Raw genomic sequence first — 10,300 nt, 5'->3', positions numbered from 1 at the left:
TTAAAATAGCTTGTTTTTCATTATCAAGTAAAGCAGTTAGCTTATAGTAATCAGATTCTTCAGTTATTTCTATATCTTCTAAGTAATTCATAACTTAAAAAGATTGGGATAAAGATGTACCTTTCTGGAGAATAAACTTCTTTATTTATTGCTATTTTACAATATGTGTTTTGTTCTCCAGAGGGGAGATTTTACAAATTAATTCCAGAGGGGAATATCTTAGAATTATTTTTCTAATGGATCAGACTCCAGAATCGCCTCAGCTACTTCCTCTTTGCCCTCCTGGCCTGTGAGTACTCTAAGCTTCCTGCTTTCTGATTTCTGATACTCTATCAAATAACTTAGCACTCTATTTATAATGGTTGGGTTTGATGGACAAATCCCATCCTTACCCTTCTTATGACGTCATTGCTTACGTCATTGAGCAATAATTCGCACCAACTACATTATTGGTGCCTTGTGACGAAAGCTCTTACATCATTCAACAATAATGTTGATGGATGACTCAGATGTCTCATCCTCTTCTTTTCCCATGTGGGTGGGGTCTTCAGCATTGTTGCTTTCTTCAGACATTTCTGAGGCGCACAGCTGGCACCTATGGTCTTCTTTGTCTTTTAGTAAATGGCATAGATTCCTCCTTATCCCGTCAGGAAGTTTTTCCAGTAATCCAGAAAAGTTGTAAAATGCTGATTCAAAATCCACTAGAAGTCTCATCTCTCTTGATTCAATTTGGTTTTTCTTACTAGAAACAATTAGAGTGTTTCTACTTTTGTAGTTTATTCTTGTTCTGGATTCTTTGTTTATTTTTTGGGCTCTCTCGAAGACTCTTGCCAATGTACTGGCCAATCTTCCTTCGTCGCTATAAATTGATAGATCTTGAACTTGTTCTATTGGTTGAAAATCTCCTGGGAAGACTGACATGAAAATTACTTGAAATGCTGGGATCAAACATTCTCCTTCTTCATTGAAGATTGGCTGACTACTTGTAAATTTTAGGGATATATCTCTTGGTTCTCTTGCATCAATCATATTTTTGAATTTTTTCACTGCATCTATAAAACCTGCAGGAAATTCTTTAATGATATTTAAATTGTCAAAAATTAGGATTGTATCAATTAATCCGTATTGGAAAAACTGATATGTATCAGAGGGTGAAGCCTCTGGGAAGATTACCAGCTTTGTTAGCTGTTCTTTGTTAATGGGATAATATCCCAATATTGCTCTTTTGTCTAGAGTCCAATTTAGAACCAGATTTAAGGTTTCTCTACAGTTTGATCTACAGACCCTTTTCTTGTCATTTATTTCGGCTCTTGTGGGAATATTTTTCATTAGTCCAGTCCTTTGGGTTTGGGCTGTTCTTTGGATTTGTACTGGAGCTTTTTCTGCTCTTTTTAGAATTTGCTCTGGATGGAGCACTTCATATTCTCTGAGGGATTCTTTTGCCTCTTCTATTGTCAAGAATCCTCCTTTGTGAATAGTTTTGGGCTGATGGGTGAATGGGGCTGCTTTAGCCCAATCATCGTAAACTCCTTTCATTGGGCCATTATATATGACATAATATTTTTTATTCTGAGTTGATTTTTTAACTATTTCTGCCAGAGTTTTATTTTCAGGGATTTTTCAGAAAAAATTGGTTTTGGGTTTTGTGGCTGGTCCACCACGCTTAGCTGGCTGAACTCTGATGGTGTTGCGAGCATTGGTATTGGAGCAGGTAATGTTGCTTGCTGGGGAACTTTCATGGCTTCCATGGCCTTCTTGATAGATTGAATTTTAGTTCTTAGCTGGTGGCAATGATTGCACCTTTCAAGCTCTTGTTCAAGCTTCTGGATTTCTTGATTCATTGTGTTGACAATGAACTCCATTCTCTTGTCAATGTATCTGCAATAATATTTTTATTTCCTTTAATATACTCGATTTTTATCGGATATTGTAATAGAAACATTTGCCATCTTACCAGACGACCCTGATTATAGTCGGATTGTAAATTATATCTAATAAAACCTGTTAAATAACTTGAGTCTGTTCGTAATGTAAATTCCCTTGGAAGTAGATCAATCCTCCATTTCTTAATAGTTTTTATTGCTGCTAGAGTTTCTTTTTCATGGGTAGTATACCTCTGTTCTGTTGGTGTAAATGTTCCAGAAATATATCTGCATAGTAATTCCTTTGAGGAATGTTTAGAATCTAGTGATTCTTTTTCTTTGTTCAAGCTTTTTTCAGCTTTTTTAGCTTTTAGACAGCCTGACCAGGTCTTGTCTGAAGCATCTGTTTCTACTATTAAATAGTCATCTTCTTCCGGAATATAAAGTTCTGGAAGATTTTTACAAAGTTCTTTAATTTTTTGAATCTGCAGGCTATCCTTTTCTTCCCATTTCCAACTCTTTTTTATACTTATTTTTGAAAATAAGTTTTTAGTATAATCTGTTATATTCTTTAAAAATCCTTGATCAGAAATATAATTTATGCATCCTAAAAATATTTGTAATTGTTTTCTATCTTCCATTTTATCAGGAAATAAATCTACTTTTTCTAATACATTTGGTTGAAGTTTTAACTTCCCTTCAGTAGATAGAATTAATCCAAGAAATTCTATTTCTTGTTTTGCTATCTTAGCTTTCTTTTTACTGAGGACTAAACCTTTTTCCTTACATCTTTCTAAGACAATTAGTAATTTTGAAGATGATCTTCTTTATCTTGTTTTGTAAAGATTAGTATATCATCAATGTAAACTAGAACAAAATCATTTAAATCTTTTAAATTTTCTTCCATAAATCTCTGATAAATACCTGGAGCTTGTTTTAGTCCAAATGGTAGGACATTCCATTCGTAGAGTAAAACTCCTGTTGATTCTTTTGTTGGACAAGTAAAGGCAGTTAATTTCTTTGTTTCTTCGTCTAAACGAAGTTGCCAATATCCTGATTTTGCATCGAGCGATGAAAACCAAGTTGCTCCTTTGATTTTTTCTAGAATGGAATCCTTTCTTGGGAGCTTATGAGCATCTCCTATGGTTGCTTCATTCATTTTTTTATAATTAATAACCATTCTTCGTTTTCCTCTTTTAATTTCGTTATTGTTTTCAACATAGAAGGCTGGGGCCGCATGAGGGCTTTTACTTAGTCTTATAATTCCTTTATCCAAAAGATCCTTACATTCGGATGAAAATTCTTCCTTATCTCGAGCTGAATAGGGGATTCTATTTGGAACATTTATTTCCCTTGTAGGAACTTTTAGCTTAATACTTATTAATTCTTTGTTTGTATTTTTAATATCTAAAGGATTTTCAGCACAAACTTCATTTAAAAGTTCTTCTATTTTAATTTCAAGGTCATTTTTTGGAGTTTTTATCTGAAAATATAGGTTCAAATAACATTCTTCTAGAATAGAAAATATTTTAAATTTTAGAATTTCGTTTATAGTAGTAGTTGGGATTTTTATTAATTTTGCCCTTTGATTTAGAGAGGAATCATATGGGGCTTTTAGAACTATATATGTTAATTCTTGGATAAAAGGGTGATAAAGTTTAAGGAAATTATTTCCTATAATTAAATCTATTCCAGATTCTAATTTATATATAGCTGGAATGATGAATCTGTAATTTTGAATGAAGACTTCAATCATTTCTGCTTTAAAATTAATTTTGTGTATAGATTTATCGGCTATTCTAATTCTTAGTGGATTTTTTAATTTTTTCCAGTTAAGTTTTATATTTGAACTTGCAAAACATTTTGTTGCCCCTGTGTCTATGAAGGCATTAATAAATTTTTCTGTAATTTTTACAGTAATAAATGTAGCGCTATTACTCAGTTCCTGAGTTTGTCTCTGAGTCTGTTTCTGAGACATATTCAAAAATATATTTTAGTTCATCATCAGATTCTTCTAAAGGTTCCATAAAACAAGTTTTTGCGACTTCTAGTTGTTTAGTTAGGTCTTTTTTATCCTTCTTTTTTGGACATTCATTTGCATAATGTCCTTCTTCTTGACAATACCAACATTTACAGTTTTCTTTTTTATTTGGGCAATAGTTCTTTTGTTTTTTATTGATACTTCTTTCCCTAAAATATCTCTTTTTTCTCCAATTTGGATAATATTTTCTTTTTCTAAAATGATATTTTCTTTTTCTTTGGATATTTTTATAAGGATGGTATTTCCGAATATTTTTATTAGAACCATATTTTTGAGGAATTTCTTCGTTATCTTGACAACAAATTCTAATTATATTATTAAATCTTTTCTGAGTAGCTTCCTGCATACAGCGTTCTTTTATTTCCTCTCTTATTGCAGATGTTGCTCCACCGAAATTATTTTCAATTGTTTTATTATTTATTTCTCTTATAAATCTTCCCATAATAATTTCATTAGCAGGATATGGAAGTTTTGTGATATACATGTTAAGATAATGATTTTTATCTTCTTCTTTTAATTTATAATAATGTATTCTATATTCACAAATATAGGATTCTATATAGCATAGATCGAATATTTGAATATTGGCCAAGTGATTTTTTGCTTCTAAATACTCTTTTTCAGAAATTTCGGTTCTATAATTTATGACATTTTTTCCAAAAAATTCTTTGTATAGAACCCTCATTATGTGTGCTATTTTATCATAAGCTGTTGTTTTTTCAGCTAATTCTTCTATTATTTTATTATCTATTGATAACATATAATTTCTTATGGTTCCTTTAGTGTGGAAACCTATGAAGTTCCAAATATCCATTTCAGATAATTCATTTAATTTTGGGTTTGTATAAGCTTCTAACAGAAAAGAGTTCATCCAATCTTCGAAAATTTCTTTTTCGTTCTTTTTGCAATCTAGGTCAAGCATTTTTTCTCCTTCTAGCTCTTGAATTTTAGGAATGTATTTTGATGGTATTTTAGTATATTTCGAATTTTTGCTTATAAAACCTTTTTTGAAAGCATAATTTTCAAAACCTGTTTCCCATTTAAATTGGGTTTGATTATTATTCCCAGATGTTCCAGCTTCATCCTTTACTTGTACTGGATGTACTGGTTCTTCATCACTAGAATAGTCTAAAACATATTCTTCTCTTTCAGAAAAATCTGGTTCTTCTTTAATCTGAAAACCTTGTTCCATAAGATTATCTTCTTGAGCCATTTTTAATTGTTTAAAAAGCATTGTAACTTCTTCTAATTTTTCATCAATATTCATAATTTTAGAGGTGGTCTAATCTTTAGATTTGTTGTATCGATTTTATTTTGGACTTCTTCTTTTTTAGGAATTTCTTTTTGGAAATGTTTATCAAGTATTTGTTCAATTTTATTTATCATATTAGGTTCTTCCTTTTCTTTATTTTTCTGAAATTTTAGAGAAACTAATATTTCTTCAAGCATATCTATTATAGAATTTAATTGTGGATTAAAAGTATGATGAAGGTGGGGATAATTATCTCCCTGATAACATTTTTTAGAAACTCCATGTGAAATATAAGTTTTTTCGGGCTTTTGAAGTCCTTCAATAAAACTTATAGTAAAATAAAGATTTTGAGAAAAATCATTTTGTATTGATTTTAAGAATTCGGTGTCATTACAATTGACATTAGTTAAAATCATTAGTTTTTGATCTATTAATTTTGATAGATTAATTATTTCTTCTCTTAAATCTTCTAATTTACTAGTTTTTTCCATAAGGTGACGCTTTTCTTTGAAAAGGGCAACGGTTTTCAATTAAAAGTGTGATTTTAGAATGAGTGGTTCAGATTTTGCCACATATCACATCTTTAAAACAACATCTTTACCATATATTTCACCGGCAAAAAAATTGCACACAATCGATAACAATTCTCTCCCTCTCTTTTATACTCTCAAAAACTATCTTCTCTCTTTTATATATACATTACTACATATATTAAGAATATATATATATATATATATAAATTATTTTTATTATATTGAGATATTAATTGTAGTGAATATTAATACTAGTATTATTTATTTACACTTTTTATTTTATATTTATTTATTTATTTATTTATTTTATAACAATTTTAATTTTAACAATAATTGTTAACATTTTGAATATATTATAATAATATAAACACCATATCATGCATCATAATAAAAAGGAGAATTTTAAGGTACAGATCACTAGAAGACAAAAACCATACAGATTTTAAAGATTTTTGCTTAAACCACACTTTTTATCATAAAGCCACATTTTTAAAAGTGTAACAAAGAAAAGCGTCATCTAATGGAAAATCTTAGTAGATTAGAAGATTTAAGAAAAGAAATATCTAATTTATCACAATTAATAGATCAAAAGCTAATGATTTTAACTAATGTTAATTGTAATGATACTGAATTTTTAAAATCAATACAAAATGATTTTTCTCAAAATCTTAATTTTACTTTAAGTTTTATTGAAGGAATTCAAAAACCTGAAAAAACTTATATTTCACACGGAGTTTCTAAAAAATGTTATCATGGAGATAATTATCCCCATCTTCATCATACTTTTAATCCACAATTAAATTCTATAATAGATATGCTTGAAGAGATATTAGTTTCTATAAAATTTCAGAAAAATAAAGAAAAAGAAGAGCCTAATATAATAAATAAAATTGAACAGATACTTGATAAACATTTCCATAAAGAAATTCCTAAGAAAGAAGAAGTCCAAAATAAAATCGATACAACAAATCTAAAGATTAGACCACCTCTAAAATTATGAATATTGATGAAAAATTAGAAGAAGTTACAATGCTTTTTAAACAATTAAAAATGGCTCAAGAAGACAATCTTATGGAACAAGGTTTTCAGATTAAAGAAGAGCCAGAAATTTCTGAAAGAGAAGAATATGTTTTAGACTATTCAAGTGATGAAGAACCAGTACATCCAGTACAAGTAAAGGATGAAGCTGGAACATCTGGGAATAGTAAAAACCCAATTTAAATGGGAAACAGGTTTTGAAAATTATGCTTTCAAAAAAGGGTTTATAAGCAAAAATTCAAAATATACTAAAATACCATCTAAATATATTCCAAAAATTCAAGAACTAGAAGGGGAAAGAATGCTTGATCTAGATTGCAAAAGGAACGAAAAAGAAATTTTCGAAGATTGGATGAACTCCTTTTTATTAGAAGCTTATACAAACCCAAAATTAAATGAATTATCTGGATTAGATATCTGGAATTTCATAGGTTTCCACACAAAAGGAACTATAAGAAATTATATGTTATCAGTAGATAATAAAATAATAGAAGAATTAGATGAAAAGACAACAGCTTATGATAAAATAGCACACATAATGAGAATTTTATATAAAGAATTCTTTGGAAAAAATGTCATAGATCATAGAAATGAAATTTCTGAAAAAGAGTATTTAGAAGCAAAAAATCATTTGGCCAATATTCAGATATTCGATCTTTGTTATATAGAATCCTATATTTGTGAATACAGAATATATTATTATAAACTAAAAGAAGAAGATAAAAAACATTATCTTAGCATGTATATTACAAAACTTCCATATCCTGTTAATGAAATTATTATGGGAAGATTTATAAGAGAAATAAATAATAAAACAATTGAAAATAATTTCGGTGGAGCAACATTTGCTATAAGAGAGGAAATAAAACAACGCTGTATGCAAGAAGCTACTCAGAAAAGATTTAATAATATAATTAGAATTTGTTGTCAAGACAATGAGGAAATTCCTCAAAAATATGGTTCTAATAAAAATATTCGAAAATACCATCCTTACAAAAATATTCAAAGAAAAAGAAAATATTACTTTAGAAAAAGAAAATATTATCCAAATTGGAGAAAAAAGAGATATTTTAGGGAAAGAAGTATCAATAAAAAACAAAAGAACTATTGCCCAAATAAAAAAGAAAACTGCAAATGTTGGTATTGTCAAGAAGAAGGACATTATGCAAATGAATGTCCAAAAAAGAAGGATAAAAAAGACCTAACTAAACAACTGGAAGTTGCAAAAACTTGTTTTATGGAACCTTTAGAAGAATCTGATAATGAACTAAAATATATTTTTGAATATGTCTCAGAAACAGACTCAGAAACAAACTCAGGAAGTGAGTAATAGCGCTACATTTATTACTGTAAAAATTACAGAAAAGTTTATTAATGCCTTCATAGATACAGGGGCAACAAAATGTTTTGCAAGTTCAAATATAAAACTTAACTGGAAAAAGTTAGAAAATCCACTAAGAATTAGAATAGCCGATAAATCCATACACAAAGTCAATTTAAAAGCAGAAATGGTTGAAATCTTCATTCAGAACTACAGATTCATTATTCCATCTATATATAAATTAGAATCTGGAATAGATTTTATTATAGGGAATAATTTCCTAAAACTATATCACCCTTTTATTCAAGAATTAACATATATAGTTCTAAAAGCCCCATATGATTCTTCTCTAAATCAAAAGGCAAAACTAATAAAAATCCCGACTACTACTATAAATGAAATTTTAAAATTCAAAATATTTTCAATTTTAGAAGAATGCTATTTGAACTTATACTTCCAGATAAAAATTCCAAAAAATGACCTTGAAAGTAAAATAGAAGAACTTTTAAATGAAGTATGTGCTGAAAATCCTTTAGATATTAAAAATACAAACAAAGAATTAATAAGTATTAAATTAAAGGATCCTACAAGAGAAATAAATGTTCCAAATAGAATTCCCTATTCAGCTAGAGACAAGGAAGAATTTTCATCTGAATGTAAGGATCTTTTGGATAAAGGAATTATAAGACTAAGTAAAAGCCCTCATGCGGCCCCAGCTTTCTATGTTGAAAACAATAACGAAATTAAAAGAGGAAAACGAAGAATGGTTATTAATTACAAAAAAATGAATGAAGCAACTATAGGTGATGCTCATAAGCTCCCAAGAAAGGATTCTATTCTAGAAAAAATCAAAGGAGCAACTTGGTTTTCATCGCTCGATGCAAAATCAGGATATTGGCAACTTCGTTTAGACGAAGAAACAAAGAAATTAACTGCTTTTACTTGTCCAACAAAAGAATCAACAGGAGTATTACTCTACGAATGGAATGTCTTACCATTTGGACTAAAACAAGCTCCAGGTATTTATCAGAGGTTTATGGAAGAAAATTTAAAAGATTTAAATGATTTTGTTCTAGTTTACATTGATGATATACTAATTTTTACAAAACAAGATAAAGAAGATCATCTTCAAAAATTACTAATTGTTTTAGAAAGATGTAAGGAAAAAGGTTTAGTCCTTAGTAAAAAGAAAGCTAAGATAGCAAAACAAGAAATAGAATTTCTTGGATTAATTCTATCTACTGAAGGGAAGTTAAAACTTCAACCAAATGTATTAGAGAAAGTAGATTTATTTCCTGATAAAATGGAAGATAGAAAACAATTACAAAGATTTTTAGGATGCATAAATTATATTTCTGAACAAGGATTTTTAAAAAATATAACAGATTATACTAAAAACTTATTTTCAAAAATAAGTATAAAAAAGATTTGGAAATGGGAAGAAAAAGATAGCCTACAGATTCAAAAAATTAAAGAACTTTGTAAAAATCTTCCAGAACTTTATATTCCAGAAGAAGATGACTATTTAATAGTAGAAACAGATGCTTCAGACAAAACCTGGTCAGGCTGTCTAAAAGCTAAAAAAGCTGAAAAAAGCTTGAACAAAGAAAAAGAATCACTAGATTCTAAACATTCCTCAAAGGAACTACTATGCAGATATATTTCTGGAACGTTTACACCAACAGAACAGAGGTATACTACCCATGAAAAAGAAACTCTAGCAGCAATAAAAACTATTAAGAAATGGAGGATTGATCTACTTCCAAAGGAATTTACATTACGAACAGACTCAAGTTATTTAACAGGTTTTATTAGATATAATTTACAATCTGATTATAATCAGGGTCGTCTGGTAAGATGGCAAATGTTCTTATTACAATATCCGATAAAAATCGAGTACATTAAGGGAAATAAAAATATTATTGCAGATACATTGACAAGAGAATGGAGTTCATTGTCAACACAATGAATCAAGAAATCCAGAAGCTTGAACAAGAGCTTGAAAGATGCAATCACTGTCAGCAGCTAAGAGCTCAAATTCAATCCATTAAGAAGGCCATGGAAGCCATGAAGGTAACCCAGCAGTCAACATTACCTGCTCCAATACCAATGCTGACAACACCATCAGAGTTCAGCCAGCTAAGCGTGGTGGACCAACCAAAAATTGAAAAAATTTCTGAAAATAAAACTTTGGCAGAAATAATTAAAAAATCGACTCAGGACAAAAAATATTATGTTATTTACAATGGCCCA

The 10,300-nt window shown here is 29.1% G+C and overlaps 1 protein-coding gene across 1 annotated transcript; it reads right to left on the bottom strand.

The window, feature by feature from the left end:
• Window positions 1-477: 477 nt before the first annotated feature.
• On the bottom strand, window positions 478-1,536 carry LOC130967032 (uncharacterized). Its single transcript, XM_057891853.1, has one exon. The coding sequence runs from the start codon at window positions 1,534-1,536 to the stop codon at window positions 478-480; it is 1,059 nt and encodes a 352-aa protein (XP_057747836.1).
• Window positions 1,537-10,300: the final 8,764 nt, after the last annotated feature.

This window comes from Arachis stenosperma, chromosome 3 (genome assembly GCF_014773155.1).
Source record: "Arachis stenosperma cultivar V10309 chromosome 3, arast.V10309.gnm1.PFL2, whole genome shotgun sequence".
Taxonomy (NCBI): Eukaryota; Viridiplantae; Streptophyta; class Magnoliopsida; order Fabales; family Fabaceae; genus Arachis; species Arachis stenosperma.
The sequence above is the reverse complement of the archived record's forward strand: the minus strand, read 5'-3'. Positions and strand labels throughout refer to the sequence as shown.